Raw genomic sequence first — 17483 nt, forward strand, 5'->3', positions numbered from 1 at the left:
GTCCAGTCTCTCTATATTTACCTACCTTTCATGGGGGAGTGGGTGAGGTGATGGTGGATGTCCCTGTCTGTTTTATGCACTATTTGCGAATCCTTTACCTAATTGGGCAGTTCATCCTGGTAATTCGTCGTTATCAGTAGAGTAGGTCACAGCCTCACAGGTGTCAGGTGAGAGTGATGTAAAAGGTGGTGTGTCTGTGTGTGCGGGTTGCATGTGATTGTTTTAAAAGTATATATGGTGTTATTATTAGTAAAACTAACTAAGAATTGAGCGAGTTAAGTGTGAGAAATACATTGGATGGATTTGAAAAACGTGAGTACTTAATACATACATAATGATATAAAATATGTACTTTAATACCTACTTATTTAGGTTTGGGTTAGGGCGATGCTAGTCGATATGCTATGCGAGATGCTAGGCGAAGATGATGATGATGATGAATGATGATGATGATGATGATGATGATGGATGATTCTTGAAGAGAGGGAGAAAGAAATATGCTGTACTGGGAGGTGGTTAATCTATATATGTACTTATGCCTATTTTATACGAGTACATAGGTAGGTAGGTACATACCTATATTCTACAAGCTGTATTCGGCAAGGTCTACTTACTAATAATTAAGTTAAGTTAAATTTGCTTGGTGTACATTAATAATTGTGACGTAGGTACACAATGATGTGCGAGATCGGAATCTAAAGATTTAAAGATATATCTAGCTTGCTCTAGTATCAATATTATTATTAGCACACAAGAGGTTAAATAACAACTTTAAAGCCCTTTGCTTGTAAAACAAACAAAAATAACTAAGTACATACCTATATAAATTAAGTACATATTATAATTGTTGTTTTAGAGAGAGAGAGCTGGGCTGGCGTCAAACCACCGAAGCGGCGAACGAGATGGCTGCTTGCTGTTACAAGTTAGAAAATTGGACTTGCGGTGCGGGGTAAGTAAGATATCATTATATATAAATGTACTGACAGTGATATAGATAGATAGATAGATAGATAGATAGATATATATATATATTTTGGAGATATAGATCGATTGATTGTTTGTCCGTCTGTGTCGCTACTGAAACTTTGTATTGTAATCGCGTAGGTATCATAGAATTATTTGCGGCCCTGAAAAGGGCCTTTTTGTATTTGCGTACTACGGTAATACATGCGTTAGTACATATTACACGATGTCGCGCGCGGCGGGCAGGCAGCGCAAGCAGCAGAGCGCTTAACCACCGAAACCGTAGAGGGTGCGGCCCTGACGCTTCAGAGCGTAGACGACGTCCATGGCGGTGACGGTCTTCCTCTTGGCGTGCTCGGTGTAGGTGACCGCGTCACGGATCACGTTCTCGAGGAACACCTTGAGAACACCGCGGGTCTCCTCGTAGATCAGACCGGAGATACGCTTGACGCCACCTCTGCGGGCGAGACGACGGATGGCGGGCTTGGTGATACCCTGGATGTTATCACGGAGCACCTTCCTGTGACGCTTGGCTCCTCCTTTCCCCAGACCTTTACCTCCCTTACCGCGACCGGTCATTGCGACTTTTAGTTGAGATTAGACTTCTCAGATTAGAATACACGGAACACGACACACGACTTGCGGCGCGCGTCGACACGAGTGGAATAACAGGCGAGCCACGACCTGGTGCGATATTTATACGCTTTACCCTATTGCGGGGCGACGGGGGACGGGGTTAGAGATATCGGAGCATTAATATTTTTTGATTTACTTTTCATTCATTCATTCATTCATGAAATATACATACTTAATATAATATTGATAAATAATTTCATATGATATGGTTATTTACATTCATTTTGGGGATTTAAATAAATATCTACTTCATATTACTATTACAATAACTGCGACCGGCTCACGGAAGAGTGTAACTCTCTCTATTTCATTCTCCTCTAATATTTTTGTAAGCATTCAGTTAGTGGTAATAATTTTGTCGATATATAAAATTTGAATTTTCTATCTTGGTAAATCTATATTATTATGTCTTCACATACTTAGCGCGTAATATCATATCACGAATTTAATTCACTTTCCTTCCTTCCTTCCTTCCTTCTTTCCATTTTACTACACTACAAATTCTTATACTGGAAACAGGTTCGTAAATAAATAATATTATTATTTGTCTCGTGTTTCGCGGTTAATTGTATATGTATATGTACATAATATATATATATAGAGAGAGGTATACTACATCACCAGTATAGTATACTAATAGTGATCGATCGATTTATCTTCGTTTATCAGTGTTAGTTCAAAGAAACATTTGTTAATTTTCGAATCATGTGTGGCCCTGAAAAGGGCCTTTTGATATATATGACGGAAGCGTCACGTTCGCATGTCCAGGCGCAAAACGCGTGGTACAAAATATATAATAGATATAATGTAACCGCCGTATATGCGTTCGCGCAGACTGCATTCGGTGACGTAGCTCCGTGCCGGTTTAGGCACGTTCACCGCGGATCCTGCGAGCCAGCTGGATGTCCTTGGGCATGATGGTCACACGCTTGGCGTGGATGGCGCACAGGTTGGTGTCCTCGAAGAGACCTACTAGGTAAGCCTCGCTGGCCTCCTGGAGAGCCATAACGGCAGAGCTCTGGAAGCGCAGGTCGGTCTTGAAGTCCTGAGCGATCTCACGCACCAGACGCTGGAAGGGCAGCTTGCGGATCAGAAGCTCGGTGCTCTTCTGGTAGCGACGGATCTCACGGAGGGCGACGGTGCCGGGCCTGTAACGATGGGGCTTCTTGACGCCCCCGGTGGCTGGCGCGCTCTTGCGGGCCGCCTTGGTGGCGAGCTGTTTACGGGGCGCTTTACCACCGGTGGATTTACGAGCGGTCTGCTTGGTACGGGCCATTTCGAAAAATTACTACGATACGCGTGTACGTTACGTTAACGAGTCACGAGAGGGAATAAACGAAAAATTGCCCCGCGAGCGTCTTTTATATGTGCTCGTCGTCGGAAAGGGACGGAGTTAGTGTCCGTGTGAGCGAGATAGGTCTATAAAATTCACATACACGTCCGTCCCCCATGCCATGCCCCTCTTCCTTTCTCACAAACACGATTTCTGATTACAATAACATTGTTGAAATATTAATACTTTTTATTATATACTTACTTACATTTTATATATATATTTATTTTTAACAAATATGTGACCGATTTAAGTTAGCTAACTCAACCTAACCTAACCTAGGAGTTAGCTTATTAAATTCGGCAGAGTTAAGTTAGGTCTGGTTCAAAATAACAATATTTGACAGAGTTAGGTTAGCTAACCTAACCTAACTCCGCGGAACCTAACTTAATCTGACCTAACTCGATCGAACCTAACTTAACCTGACCTAACTCGATCGAACCTAACTTAACCTGACCTAACTCGATCGAACCTAACTTATTATAATATTTTTTTTTTTAATTACATAACTCAAACGTAACCTAACTTCGCGAAACCTAACCTAACCTAACTTATTTAGTAATTGTAACTTGATTAGCAATTTTAATATAACAAAACTTCCGTGAGAGACACGGACATATTAAATATATATTAAGAACGGTTCACTCGCGTATTTTAAGTCGAAAAAAAAAAAAAAAAAAAAAAAAAGCGCGGAATGTGAAACACCGCCGTACCGAGGAGTATCATCAGGTGCTTGCACTTGCTTTTGGAGGATACATGAGTAATATATTTAATTGTAACTTGAACCTAACCTATATTATTATTACATACGTGTTGATTGGTAATGTGTAAACAAATTATATTTAATTGATTTTTATCGACCGATTGACACCGTATGCACGGTTAGAAACTTCCTATATTATTTTCTGAACGTATTTGTGGCCCTGAAAAGGGCCTTTTTGGTTGATGTACAAACCACACTCTCAAAGCGTGTCGTGTGTCGTCGCAATACGAACTACCTAAACCCATTACACTAAAAGTGTATTGAGAAGACAGCAGACCGCATACGTACGAGGAACGACGTACGCTTACTTGGAGCTGGTGTACTTGGTGACGGCCTTGGTGCCTTCACTGACGGCGTGCTTGGCGAGCTCACCGGGCAGCAAGAGCCTCACGGAGGTCTGCACCTCCCTGCTGGTGATGGTGGACCTCTTGTTGTAGTGAGCGAGGCGGGAGGCCTCGGCGGCGATGCGCTCGAAGATATCGTTCACGAACGAGTTCATGATCGACATGGCCTTGCTGGAGATACCGGTGTCGGGGTGGACCTGCTTGAGCACCTTGTAGATGTAGATGGCGTAGCTCTCCTTGCGCTTATGCTTCTTCTTTTTCTTAGAGTCCGACTTGGAGATGTTCTTCTGGGCCTTGCCGGATTTCTTGGCGGCCTTACCGCTAGTCTTGGGTGGCATTGTGATATACTTAGTTAGTTAGATGCTTACAGTACGAGAGTCGAACTGGAAATGTAAAAATTTTTTTAGGATCGCTATTTTTGTTAGCGCAGCGAACGGGAAATAGGGGATTAAAGATCGAGCGTCGCGCTCGCGGTATCTCGACCAATAGCGTTCGTGTATCATTAGTATCGTCGTCGATCGGCATGGTGGGGAGTGCGAGCGCGTGTTGATATTACTTTACTTACATATTAATTAGTCATATTATTAATAAATAAATATCACCCGCCTGATGTGCGATGTATGATAAATAATAATAATAATGAGTTAACTAACCAACCAAAATATATTTGAAATCGTAGCTTATTTGATAACTATTGTTGTTGTTGTTGTTGTTGTTACAAGTGACACATTGCTGTAGCTGAGCAAGTAGGTGTAATATCTGTCTGCTGAGCCATCCATCACAGCATAATTGAAAGTCTAGAGAGTCGGAGGACACATAGAGACAATAAACGTAATAAATAATAAAAAGGGGATGAGTGTGTATACATTCCGCCAAATATTTCTCTACGAATATCGAATATAAGTATCTATCTAATCTCATTATAATTCATTCATAATTTATAGATCTATCGAAAAAATGAATGACATCATATACGTATGCGTTATGCCATGAAACTTATAAAGTTTACACAGAATCATATTGTGGCCCTGAAAAGGGCCTTTTGTAACGGTCACTCGGGCGGGCGGGAATATAACAGAGGCCGCGTGCGTTACAAGGTGTACGCACGAGACAAATGTACACATCCACACCAATCGCCGGGTGCTACCGCTAGAGATGGATGTAGCCAGAAGAGAAGTGTGGACACTTAAGCCTTCTTCTCGGTCTTCTTGGGCAGGAGCACGGCCTGAATGTTAGGCAGCACACCACCCTGGGCGATGGTCACACCGGAGAGGAGCTTGTTCAACTCTTCGTCGTTGCGGATCGCCAGCTGGAGATGCCTAGGGATGATTCTGGTCTTCTTGTTGTCGCGAGCGGCGTTGCCTGCCAACTCGAGAACTTCAGCGGCCAGGTATTCCATGACGGCGGCCAGGTACACCGGGGCACCGGCACCGACGCGCTCGGCGTAGTTGCCCTTGCGTAGAAGCCTGTGGATACGGCCGACGGGGAACTGGAGTCCGGCACGGTTAGAACGGGACTTTGCCTTTCCCTTAACCTTGCCACCTTTACCGCGTCCAGACATGTTTAAAGAGATTAAAGTTTAGTTTACACACAACGAACGAACCAACGAGAGCACGTATTGCACGTGAGTGAGTCGGGACAAGAATATTTTTTTTCGCCATGCGCGCCCTAAGCTATATAGTCTCACGGAGCGCGCTGATAGTGGGGATATAACGAGCCGACATAACACGAGACCGATCGACCAATCAACGCCCCGAGTGCAAGAGCGCGAATTAGAGAGAGATAGAGATAAAATAAAAACAATAAATAAATTAAATTAACAAAATATTCTATAAGTAAGTTCTATATCTATAGGCATATACATATGTATGTATGTATGTATGTGTATAGATAACTAAATATTGTTTGAAATGTAAGACTTCATCATCATATCATATTATGTGTAAATTCATGATTCATGAAAACCTAATCTAATATATCCGTCTATCAGTGAGATCATCATCATCATATTGATGACTTTTGTGCCTTGAGATTCGACTTTTTCCGATGCCGATCCGAACACCTATTGTTGTATGTTTATAACTTAGATTTTTGTTGATCAATCAATCAATCGATCGATCGACTCTTGTATGTGCTCATTGCAATGAAACAGAGGCGATATGAACCTTTGAATACATTTGTTAGCCCTGAAAAGGGCTTTTTGATGTGCGTATAACGCGCACAGGCGTATGACGTGAGTCGAGAAGAGGCGACACGTCGTCGTCGTATAATATTTATAGCAACGACAATCGACATCTCCTCTACCATCACGACTACTACCGCGACCGATGTAAGGACGACGACGACAATATGGCGCAGTCTTCTTACTTCTTCGAGGCAGCCTTCTTAGCGGCGGGCTTCGCTTTGGGAGCGGCCGCAGCCTTCTTCGGCTTGGGAGCTTTAGGCTTCTTGGTCGGCGGCTTCGCGGTCTTCTTGGCCTTAGGCGCGGCGGCGCTCTTGCCCTTGGCGGGGGTGGAAGGTTTCTTCGCTGCGGGCTTCTTTTTGGCGGCGGCGGCCTTCTTGTCCTTCGTGGCGGCCTTAGGCTTGGCCGGGGATGCGGCGGCCTTCTTAGCCTTAGCGGGCTTTGCTGCGGCGGGCTTCTTAGCGGCGGCTGATGATTTAGCGCTAGATTTCTTGGCCGCGGCGGGCTTCTTGCCGGCGGATGATGTCTTCGACTCCAGTTTGAACGAACCGGACGCGCCCTTGCCTTTGGTCTGTATGAGTGCGCCGGATTCGACTGCGCTCTTCAAATATTTTCTGATGAAAGGTGCCAGTTTCTCGGCGTCGACCTTGTACTGGGCGGCGATGTATTTCTTGATAGCCTGCAGGGACGAACCGCTCCTCTCCTTCAGCTCCTTGATGGCGCTGTTAACCATCTCGGACGTCTTAGGGTGGGTGGGCTTCGCCTTAGGCTTCTTAGCGCCTGCGGAGGCGGACGCCTTAGGCTTCTTCGCGGGCGTCGCCGGGGCGGGAGCGTCGGCTGCAACTGCGGTATCGGCCATATTTAAAAAAAAAAGTAAAATAGGATGTGTAGTTACAAATTAGTAAATCGCACGAACGATCTGCGCAAAGAGAGAGAACAGCGGACGCGTGTAAGCGGAGCGCTGCGCTGGCGAGTACTAAACACTCCTATTGGGGGCGCCACCTATTATATATATACTCCGGCTTAACCGTAACGCAGACCCTCATGTCGCGGGACGTTTTCTCGTAATAACACTTCCAACTTTTCACTTACTCGTTTATGATTAAACTAAATTTATAGTGAATTATATTATAATGATTATAATAAAATTGCACATGTATATTCTTTATGAATTGATATATCTATTTTAATAGAAGTTTTAAGTTTTGGAACGGCGTTAAACGAATGAGGTAACTTTACTTTTGGTATTATAGGTTGCGGACACCTCGGGTCTGTTTAAAAAGTGATTTTTCTTAATTAAAATCACATTTAACACTATTATGTGTCTTCCGGTTAAAAGCGAAGATACCATAGATATATGTGACACAATAACAATAGTAGAAAATTATAGTTATAATGTTATTTTGACTTGTTGTATTCACTGTCGTAAAACAGCCGTACCGCGCGACTTGGATTGCCTACTACGTTCAGCGGTTTGCTCTCTGTTGGTACACCGATGTAAAACGGGATAGGTATTTTATATTACGTTTATATAATTATGTTCTATTATAAATTACGATATCACCATTATCATGAATATTATTATAATTCTCACATGGTTAAACTCAACTCTCTTCTACCGAGGATCATACAAAGCGCGACACTCGACTCGGAGCGAGCGTGCGGGCATGGTAGGTAGAATCTCGTTTAGGTCAGGTATTTTATTTAGTTTTGGTCCGGCGTAAGTATTTATAATACATTAACGTATGATATTATTATCTGAATACGCCTAATATTAAATAAAACAGTAGTGTGTGTTGTTGAACTTAAGAATCTGTTTAGGTTGATATATTTATTTATATGTACTTACTTAATTATATTCATCATAGGAACACGAGAGAAGTCTTAGGCATACTGCTGAGTTACTATCATGTATGTTACCCATTTATTTATATATATAATTAAGTTAATATTAATATTTTTTCTAGTCCAGTCTCTCTATATTTACCTACCTTTCATGGGGGAGTGGGTGAGGTGATGGTGGATGTCCCTGTCTGTTTTATGCACTATTTGCGAATCCTTTACCTAATTGGGCAGTTCATCCTGGTAATTCGTCGTTATCAGTAGAGTAGGTCACAGCCTCACAGGTGTCAGGTGAGAGTGATGTAAAAGGTGGTGTGTCTGTGTGTGCGGGTTGCATGTGATTGTTTTAAAAGTATATATGGTGTTATTATTAGTAAAACTAACTAAGAATTGAGCGAGTTAAGTGTGAGAAATACATTGGATGGATTTGAAAAACGTGAGTACTTAATACATACATAATGATATAAAATATGTACTTTAATACCTACTTATTTAGGTTTGGGTTAGGGCGATGCTAGTCGATATGCTATGCGAGATGCTAGGCGAAGATGATGATGATGATGAATGATGATGATGATGATGATGATGGATGATTCTTGAAGAGAGGGAGAAAGAAATATGCTGTACTGGGAGGTGGTTAATCTATATATGTACTTATGCCTATTTTATACGAGTACATAGGTAGGTAGGTACATACCTATATTCTACAAGCTGTATTCGGCAAGGTCTACTTACTAATAATTAAGTTAAGTTAAATTTGCTTGGTGTACATTAATAATTGTGACGTAGGTACACAATGATGTGCGAGATCGGAATCTAAAGATTTAAAGATATATCTAGCTTGCTCTAGTATCAATATTATTATTAGCACACAAGAGGTTAAATAACAACTTTAAAGCCCTTTGCTTGTAAAACAAACAAAAATAACTAAGTACATACCTATATAAATTAAGTACATATTATAATTGTTGTTTTAGAGAGAGAGAGCTGGGCTGGCGTCAAACCACCGAAGCGGCGAACGAGATGGCTGCTTGCTGTTACAAGTTAGAAAATTGGACTTGCGGTGCGGGGTAAGTAAGATATCATTATATATAAATGTACTGACAGTGATATAGATAGATAGATAGATAGATAGATAGATAGATATATATATATATATTTTGGAGATATAGATCGATTGATTGTTTGTCCGTCTGTGTCGCTACTGAAACTTTGTATTGTAATCGCGTAGGTATCATAGAATTATTTGCGGCCCTGAAAAGGGCCTTTTTGTATTTGCGTACTACGGTAATACATGCGTTAGTACATATTACACGATGTCGCGCGCGGCGGGCAGGCAGCGCAAGCAGAGCGCTTAACCACCGAAACCGTAGAGGGTGCGGCCCTGACGCTTCAGAGCGTAGACGACGTCCATGGCGGTGACGGTCTTCCTCTTGGCGTGCTCGGTGTAGGTGACCGCGTCACGGATCACGTTCTCGAGGAACACCTTGAGAACACCGCGGGTCTCCTCGTAGATCAGACCGGAGATACGCTTGACGCCACCTCTGCGGGCGAGACGACGGATGGCGGGCTTGGTGATACCCTGGATGTTATCACGGAGCACCTTCCTGTGACGCTTGGCTCCTCCTTTCCCCAGACCTTTACCTCCCTTACCGCGACCGGTCATTGCGACTTTTAGTTGAGATTAGACTTCTCAGATTAGAATACACGGAACACGACACACGACTTGCGGCGCGCGTCGACACGAGTGGAATAACAGGCGAGCCACGACCTGGTGCGATATTTATACGCTTTACCCTATTGCGGGGCGACGGGGGACGGGGTTAGAGATATCGGAGCATTAATATTTTTTGATTTACTTTTCATTCATTCATTCATTCATTCATTCATTCATTCATGAAATATACATACTTAATATAATATTGATAAATAATTTCATATGATATGGTTATTTACATTCATTTTGGGGATTTAAATAAATATCTACTTCATATTACTATTACAATAACTGCGACCGGCTCACGGAAGAGTGTAACTCTCTCTATTTCATTCTCCTCTAATATTTTTGTAAGCATTCAGTTAGTGGTAATAATTTTGTCGATATATAAAATTTGAATTTTCTATCTTGGTAAATCTATATTATTATGTCTTCACATACTTAGCGCGTAATATCATATCACGAATTTAATTCACTTTCCTTCCTTCCTTCCTTCCTTCCTTCCTTCTTTCCATTTTACTACACTACAAATTCTTATACTGGAAACAGGTTCGTAAATAAATAATATTATTATTTGTCTCGTGTTTCGCGGTTAATTGTATATGTATATGTACATAATATATATATATAGAGAGAGGTATACTACATCACCAGTATAGTATACTAATAGTGATCGATCGATTTATCTTCGTTTATCAGTGTTAGTTCAAAGAAACATTTGTTAATTTTCGAATCATGTGTGGCCCTGAAAAGGGCCTTTTGATATATATGACGGAAGCGTCACGTTCGCATGTCCAGGCGCAAAACGCGTGGTACAAAATATATAATAGATATAATGTAACCGCCGTATATGCGTTCGCGCAGACTGCATTCGGTGACGTAGCTCCGTGCCGGTTTAGGCACGTTCACCGCGGATCCTGCGAGCCAGCTGGATGTCCTTGGGCATGATGGTCACACGCTTGGCGTGGATGGCGCACAGGTTGGTGTCCTCGAAGAGACCTACTAGGTAAGCCTCGCTGGCCTCCTGGAGAGCCATAACGGCAGAGCTCTGGAAGCGCAGGTCGGTCTTGAAGTCCTGAGCGATCTCACGCACCAGACGCTGGAAGGGCAGCTTGCGGATCAGAAGCTCGGTGCTCTTCTGGTAGCGACGGATCTCACGGAGGGCGACGGTGCCGGGCCTGTAACGATGGGGCTTCTTGACGCCCCCGGTGGCTGGCGCGCTCTTGCGGGCCGCCTTGGTGGCGAGCTGTTTACGGGGCGCTTTACCACCGGTGGATTTACGAGCGGTCTGCTTGGTACGGGCCATTTCGAAAAATTACTACGATACGCGTGTACGTTACGTTAACGAGTCACGAGAGGGAATAAACGAAAAATTGCCCCGCGAGCGTCTTTTATATGTGCTCGTCGTCGGAAAGGGACGGAGTTAGTGTCCGTGTGAGCGAGATAGGTCTATAAAATTCACATACACGTCCGTCCCCCATGCCATGCCCCTCTTCCTTTCTCACAAACACGATTTCTGATTACAATAACATTGTTGAAATATTAATACTTTTTATTATATACTTACTTACATTTTATATATATATTTATTTTTAACAAATATGTGACCGATTTAAGTTAGCTAACTCAACCTAACCTAACCTAGGAGTTAGCTTATTAAATTCGGCAGAGTTAAGTTAGGTCTGGTTCAAAATAACAATATTTGACAGAGTTAGGTTAGCTAACCTAACCTAACTCCGCGGAATCTAACTTAATCTGACCTAACTCGATCGAACCTAACTTAACCTGACCTAACTCGATCGAACCTAACTTAACCTGACCTAACTCGATCGAACCTAACTTATTATAATATTTTTTTTTTTAATTACATAACTCAAACGTAACCTAACTTCGCGAAACCTAACCTAACCTAACTTATTTAGTAATTGTAACTTGATTAGCAATTTTAATATAACAAAACTTCCGTGAGAGACACGGACATATTAAATATATATTAAGAACGGTTCACTCGCTTATTTTAATTCTAAAAAAAAAAAAAAAAAAAAAAACGCTCGGAATGTGAAACACCGCCGTACCGAGGAGTATCATCAGGTGCTTGCACTTGCTTTTGGAGGATACATGAGTAATATATTTAATTGTAACTTGAACCTAACCTATATTATTATTACATACGTGTTGATTGGTAATGTGTAAACAAATTATATTTAATTGATTTTTATCGACCGATTGACACCGTATGCACGGTTAGAAACTTCCTATATTATTTTCTGAACGTATTTGTGGCCCTGAAAAGGGCCTTTTTGGTTGATGTACAAACCACACTCTCAAAGCGTGTCGTGTGTCGTCGCAATACGAACTACCTAAACCCATTACACTAAAAGTGTATTGAGAAGACAGACCGCATACGTACGAGGAACGACGTACGCTTACTTGGAGCTGGTGTACTTGGTGACGGCCTTGGTGCCTTCACTGACGGCGTGCTTGGCGAGCTCACCGGGCAGCAAGAGCCTCACGGAGGTCTGCACCTCCCTGCTGGTGATGGTGGACCTCTTGTTGTAGTGAGCGAGGCGGGAGGCCTCGGCGGCGATGCGCTCGAAGATATCGTTCACGAACGAGTTCATGATCGACATGGCCTTGCTGGAGATACCGGTGTCGGGGTGGACCTGCTTGAGCACCTTGTAGATGTAGATGGCGTAGCTCTCCTTGCGCTTATGCTTCTTCTTTTTCTTAGAGTCCGACTTGGAGATGTTCTTCTGGGCCTTGCCGGATTTCTTGGCGGCCTTACCGCTAGTCTTGGGTGGCATTGTGATATACTTAGTTAGTTAGATGCTTACAGTACGAGAGTCGAACTGGAAATGTAAAAATTTTTTTAGGATCGCTATTTTTGTTAGCGCAGCGAACGGGAAATAGGGGATTAAAGATCGAGCGTCGCGCTCGCGGTATCTCGACCAATAGCGTTCGTGTATCATTAGTATCGTCGTCGATCGGCATGGTGGGGAGTGCGAGCGCGTGTTGATATTACTTTACTTACAACTTTAATTAGTCATATTATTAATAAATAAATATCACCCGCCTGATGTGCGATGTATGATAAATAATAATAATAATGAGTTAACTAACCAACCAAAATATATTTGAAATCGTAGCTTATTTGATAACTATTGTTGTTGTTGTTGTTGTTGTTGTTGTTGTTGTTGTTGTTGTTGTTACAAGTGACACATTGCTGTAGCTGAGCAAGTAGGTGTAATATCTGTCTGCTGAGCCATCCATCACAGCATAATTGAAAGTCTAGAGAGTCGGAGGACACATAGAGACAATAAACGTAATAAATAATAAAAAGGGGATGAGTGTGTATACATTCCGCCAAATATTTCTCTACGAATATCGAATATAAGTATCTATCTAATCTCATTATAATTCATTCATAATTTATAGATCTATCGAAAAAATGAATGACATCATATACGTATGCGTTATGCCATGAAACTTATAAAGTTTACACAGAATCATATTGTGGCCCTGAAAAGGGCCTTTTGTAACGGTCACTCGGGCGGGCGGGAATATAACAGAGGCCGCGTGCGTTACAAGGTGTACGCACGAGACAAATGTACACATCCACACCAATCGCCGGGTGCTACCGCTAGAGATGGATGTAGCCAGAAGAGAAGTGTGGACACTTAAGCCTTCTTCTCGGTCTTCTTGGGCAGGAGCACGGCCTGAATGTTAGGCAGCACACCACCCTGGGCGATGGTCACACCGGAGAGGAGCTTGTTCAACTCTTCGTCGTTGCGGATCGCCAGCTGGAGATGCCTAGGGATGATTCTGGTCTTCTTGTTGTCGCGAGCGGCGTTGCCTGCCAACTCGAGAACTTCAGCGGCCAGGTACTCCATGACGGCGGCCAGGTACACCGGGGCACCGGCACCGACGCGCTCGGCGTAGTTGCCCTTGCGTAGAAGCCTGTGGATACGGCCGACGGGGAACTGGAGTCCGGCACGGTTAGAGCGGGACTTTGCCTTTCCCTTAACCTTGCCACCTTTACCGCGTCCAGACATGTTTAAAGAGATTAAAGTTTAGTTTACACACAACGAACGAACCAACGAGAGCACGTATTGCACGTGAGTGAGTCGGGACAAGAATATTTTTTTTCGCCTGCTGTGAAATCCTTCGGCACCCTTTTGAAGGGGTGCGAGTGGCCTCTTCCGCCTTCCGGCTGCGGAGGCTGTCTCGGGTCGCGCCCCACCTTGTGGGGCGGTCGGTCGCTCGTCATTTTGGGGACGGCTGTGTATCCGTGGGGGCCAGCTTTCTCGCCACCGGCCGTTTATCCAACCCCGCGACCCCTAGCCTGGTGATACCGTTTGAGCGGGGCCAGGCATCGGGGACGCAGAGAAGGCGACCGGCAGCTTAGGCTGGCGTGTGCATCGTGCCTATGTAGGCGACATCCGGTGTGGTGTGTGCGTGTCTTCTTCTTCGTCGTCTTCTTGTGTGGTGTGTAGGAGGGCTCGGGGGAGATGCCGAGCCCCGTGTTGGTCCGGCGGGCGCGTGTAGTGAGGCGCAATCCCGCGCAGGTGATCGTGGTCGGTGTTGTCCGCGCGGTCGAACATGCCCCGCGCGAGGCGCTCGATGATGAAGTCTTCCAGGCTGCTGCTCCACTTCAGGTGCTCGGCGATGGCTGCGTTGCTGACGTACTGCGTTGCTCCGACGATGGTCCGCAGCGAGAGGGTCTCCTGACGCCTCAAGTTGGTCCTGGTGGTCCTGCAACAGAAAGAATACCAGGCTGGTGAAGCGTAAGTTAGTCGCGATCGGACGTAAGCTTTGTACAGACCGAGTTTGGTCCGTACAGGGAGCTTACTGCGGAAGACCGGGCGGAGGTTCATACGAGCGGTTCTCGCTCGTATGACCGTCTCCGCGGCGTGCTTCTTCATGTTGAGCCTCCTGTCTATGGTCACCCCCAGGTATTTCACTGTGGGTGACCATGACAGCGGCTGTCCTAGAAGAGAGGGAGGTGGGGGCAGGACCCTGGCTGCCCCTGTGATAAGTGCTTGCGTCTTGCCCACATTGACTGATAGTCTCCATTTGGAGAGCCAGTCAGGGAGAGCGTCAAGCGTCGGCTGGATCTTGGAGACTGCGTGCGGCATCTGGAATGAGGAAGCAAAGTAAGCGGCGTCATCTGCGAATAAGGCTAGTTGCGCTTGTCCTACGACTGGAATGTCGTCGGTGTAGCGCACGTAGCATGCGGGCGATAGGCAGCTCCCCTGGGGGACGCCTGCCTGTATCGGGCGTTCCTGTGACAGTGCGCCTTCCACTTGAACGTGGAAGCGTCGGTCTGCCAGGAATGAAGCGATGACTCTCACGATGCGGCGGGGGGCTGTGGACAGAGAAAGTTTATATATTAGACCTTCGTGCCAAACTCGATCGAACGCTTTCTCCATGTCTAGGAGGACAGCGACTGTGTACTCCTTTTTGTTGAGCGCCATGCCCATGTGGTGTAGCACGCGGGTGAGCTGCAACGTGGTGGAGTGTTGAGACCTGAAACCAAATTGCTCCGGCCTGGGTGTCAGGTGTGGCGAGAGGTGCCGGAGCAGCAACCTCTCGAACACCTTTGATAGGTTGCATAGCAACGTGATGGGCCGGTAGTTCTCCGGCTTTCTTCTGTCCTTCCCGGGCTTGGGAAGGACTATGACCCGTCCGGACTTCCAGATGGTGGGGAAGTGCCCCGACCGCAAGATCCCGTTGAACAGGCGCGCCACTGCCGCTAAGGTGTTTAGCGGCAGTTGGCGGAGCGCCATGTTTGGGATCTCGTCGGGGCCCGGCGCCTTCTTCGGCTTGCAGTGACGTCTGATTGTCGCCTGGACCTGTGAAGGAGAAAAGTAGAGTGGATCATCGTGGGTCTCTACGGGCACGCTGAGGTAGTCTCGAACGTGCCGCACGATGTCCGCTGTGTGTTGCGGGTCGGTGTCAGGGAATGGCCTGAATTGCTGCTCAAGGCTGCGAGCGAGTATTTCCGCTCTGTCCTTGGCCGCGTACTTCAGTTCCCCGTCGGTGTCGTCCACTAGGGGCCGTATCGGCTCGGGTGTCGCGCTGAGTTGTCGGCATAACCTGTGGATGGAAGGAACGTGATCAGTTAGACTCTCGATGTGCGATTCCCAGCTTGCAGCTCTGTGCTCGCTGAGTTTTACCCTTAACAGTCGCTCGAGACTATTGAGCTCAGCCTTGACCGACTGAGCCCTAGTCCTTTGCCACTGTTTCCTGTACCAGCGCTTTTTCTCCAAAAGCGCTTGAAGCGGCCTTGGGAGCGGCTTGCGCCGGTCCGAAGGCGGGATGATGTGGGTGGCGTCGTCGAGGGCCGCCTTGATGTCCCCGGTGATTGTGGCTGCTGCTGCATCGACCTCTTCTGCGGTCGATATGGGACCTGTACGGGGAGATTTTACCATGGCTTCTGTGAAAGCCGTCCAGTCGTAGCGGCGTCCTGGTCCCCTGTTGAGTCTCGTTGTCGCCTCGTCTGCGATGGTCAGGAGCACCGGCCTGTGGTCGGAGGTGAGGTCGTAAAATACCTGGTGCCTCATGATTGAGTCGACTCCGCGAGAAATCGCAAAGTCGATTGTGGTGCCGCGACAGAGCGGGTCGGCGTCGTGGTAGTGTGTGGGCTCGTATGGCCCGTCCACTACCAGATCGAGGTCCTCCACGATCTGGTAGATGGTGTTTCCCGGCTGGGAATGCGCGGACGAGTTCCAAGCGGGGTGCTCGGCGTTGAAGTCCCCGGCCAGGATGGTCGGCACGGGGGAGTCCAGCAGCAGCCGCCTGAGGTCGTCGCGCATCTCTGCCGGCCGGCAGTTTCCGCAGGGCCTGTAGATAGCAAACAAACGCAGGTTATGCCTTTGTAGTTTGATATCTATCCCCAGTGCGGATAGCGATGTCGGCTGCTGCTCGATATCCACCGGTTGGTGGATGATTGTCATCTTGACGATGATTGCGAGGCCTCGGTATGGGCGTCCGTTTTCGGGGTTCGCCTGGTCGAGGCGGTACACGATGTATCCGCTGGCTTTGAGCGTCAGTGACGCTTTTAGCCATGTCTCGCAGATCAGCATGATGTCGATGTCCTGGCTGTGGAGAAAAGTACGGAGATCATTAATTTTACCAGTTAATGACTGCGCGTTCCAATACACAATTCTTAGCTCTTTCTCTTTTAGGCCGTAAGAGATAGTGCAGCTGGCGAATAACTTGCGTTATTGCTGAGAGGGCGAGCTAAGCCTGATTTTGGTCAGGCTTAGACAGAGACTTAATCGCTAGTACAAACTCGTCTAGCGTTGGTCTCAGAGACACAGTTACCGCAGTTTGCACTGCGGCAACTATGTCCCTGTGCAGCGCTACGGTGTCGAGCGCTGGGGGTGCTGCAGGCGGCGTCGCTCGGGGCTCCGCTTGCGACATCCTCTGCGGTTTGTGTTGTGGCTGCGTCCGTCCTCGGTGTCCTGTTGTCCGCTGCCTCGGCTGGTTGGCGGGTGCCATGAGGGAACCTGTTGAGTAATCCTCCACCAGGTTTGGTGTGTCCGAGGCCCTAGTGTCGGGGCCTCGCTGCGGGCGGCGGGTCGGCGGTCGGCGTGTGTAGGAGCGGGTGCCCCCCCTCCAGTTGCGCAGCTCCTGCAAGTAAATTGCACACTGCTTGTGGTTGCCTGGGTGGTCCATCAGGCAGTTTGCGCACGTTGCTG

The 17483-nt window shown here is 46.2% G+C and overlaps 7 protein-coding genes across 7 annotated transcripts; all 7 read right to left on the bottom strand.

The window, feature by feature from the left end:
* Positions 1–1230: 1230 nt before the first annotated feature.
* Positions 1231–9768, bottom strand: LOC134803571 (uncharacterized). The gene is made up of 3 exons (XM_063776369.1): positions 9423–9768; positions 2527–2883; positions 1231–1547 (listed from the first exon to the last, which is right to left on the bottom strand). Exons 1-3 carry the CDS (start codon positions 9727–9729, stop codon positions 1231–1233), a joined length of 981 nt encoding a protein of 326 aa, XP_063632439.1. The 5' UTR covers positions 9730–9768.
* Positions 4000–4538, bottom strand: LOC134803219 (histone H2B). The gene has a single exon (XM_063775912.1). The coding sequence runs from the start codon at positions 4375–4377 to the stop codon at positions 4000–4002; it is 378 nt and encodes a 125-aa protein (XP_063631982.1). The 5' UTR covers positions 4378–4538.
* Positions 5226–5626, bottom strand: LOC134803221 (histone H2A). The gene has a single exon (XM_063775914.1). It carries the CDS (start codon positions 5598–5600, stop codon positions 5226–5228), a length of 375 nt encoding a protein of 124 aa, XP_063631984.1. The 5' UTR covers positions 5601–5626.
* LOC134803217 (histone H1C-like) lies at positions 6158–7080 on the bottom strand. Its single transcript, XM_063775910.1, has one exon. The coding sequence runs from the start codon at positions 7078–7080 to the stop codon at positions 6403–6405; it is 678 nt and encodes a 225-aa protein (XP_063631980.1). The 3' UTR covers positions 6158–6402.
* A 907-nt stretch (positions 9769–10675) lies between the features above and the next one.
* Positions 10676–11126, bottom strand: LOC134803218 (histone H3). Its single transcript, XM_063775911.1, has one exon. The coding sequence runs from the start codon at positions 11084–11086 to the stop codon at positions 10676–10678; it is 411 nt and encodes a 136-aa protein (XP_063631981.1). The 5' UTR covers positions 11087–11126.
* Positions 11127–12088: 962 nt separating this feature from the next.
* On the bottom strand, positions 12089–12745 carry LOC134803137 (histone H2B). Its single transcript, XM_063775842.1, has one exon. The coding sequence runs from the start codon at positions 12582–12584 to the stop codon at positions 12207–12209; it is 378 nt and encodes a 125-aa protein (XP_063631912.1). The 5' UTR covers positions 12585–12745; the 3' UTR covers positions 12089–12206.
* Positions 12746–13457: 712 nt separating this feature from the next.
* On the bottom strand, positions 13458–13858 carry LOC134803220 (histone H2A). Its single transcript, XM_063775913.1, has one exon. It carries the CDS (start codon positions 13830–13832, stop codon positions 13458–13460), a length of 375 nt encoding a protein of 124 aa, XP_063631983.1. The 5' UTR covers positions 13833–13858.
* Positions 13859–17483: the final 3625 nt, after the last annotated feature.

This window comes from Cydia splendana, chromosome 26 (genome assembly GCF_910591565.1).
Source record: "Cydia splendana chromosome 26, ilCydSple1.2, whole genome shotgun sequence".
In the NCBI taxonomy this organism is placed as follows: Eukaryota; Metazoa; Arthropoda; class Insecta; order Lepidoptera; family Tortricidae; genus Cydia; species Cydia splendana.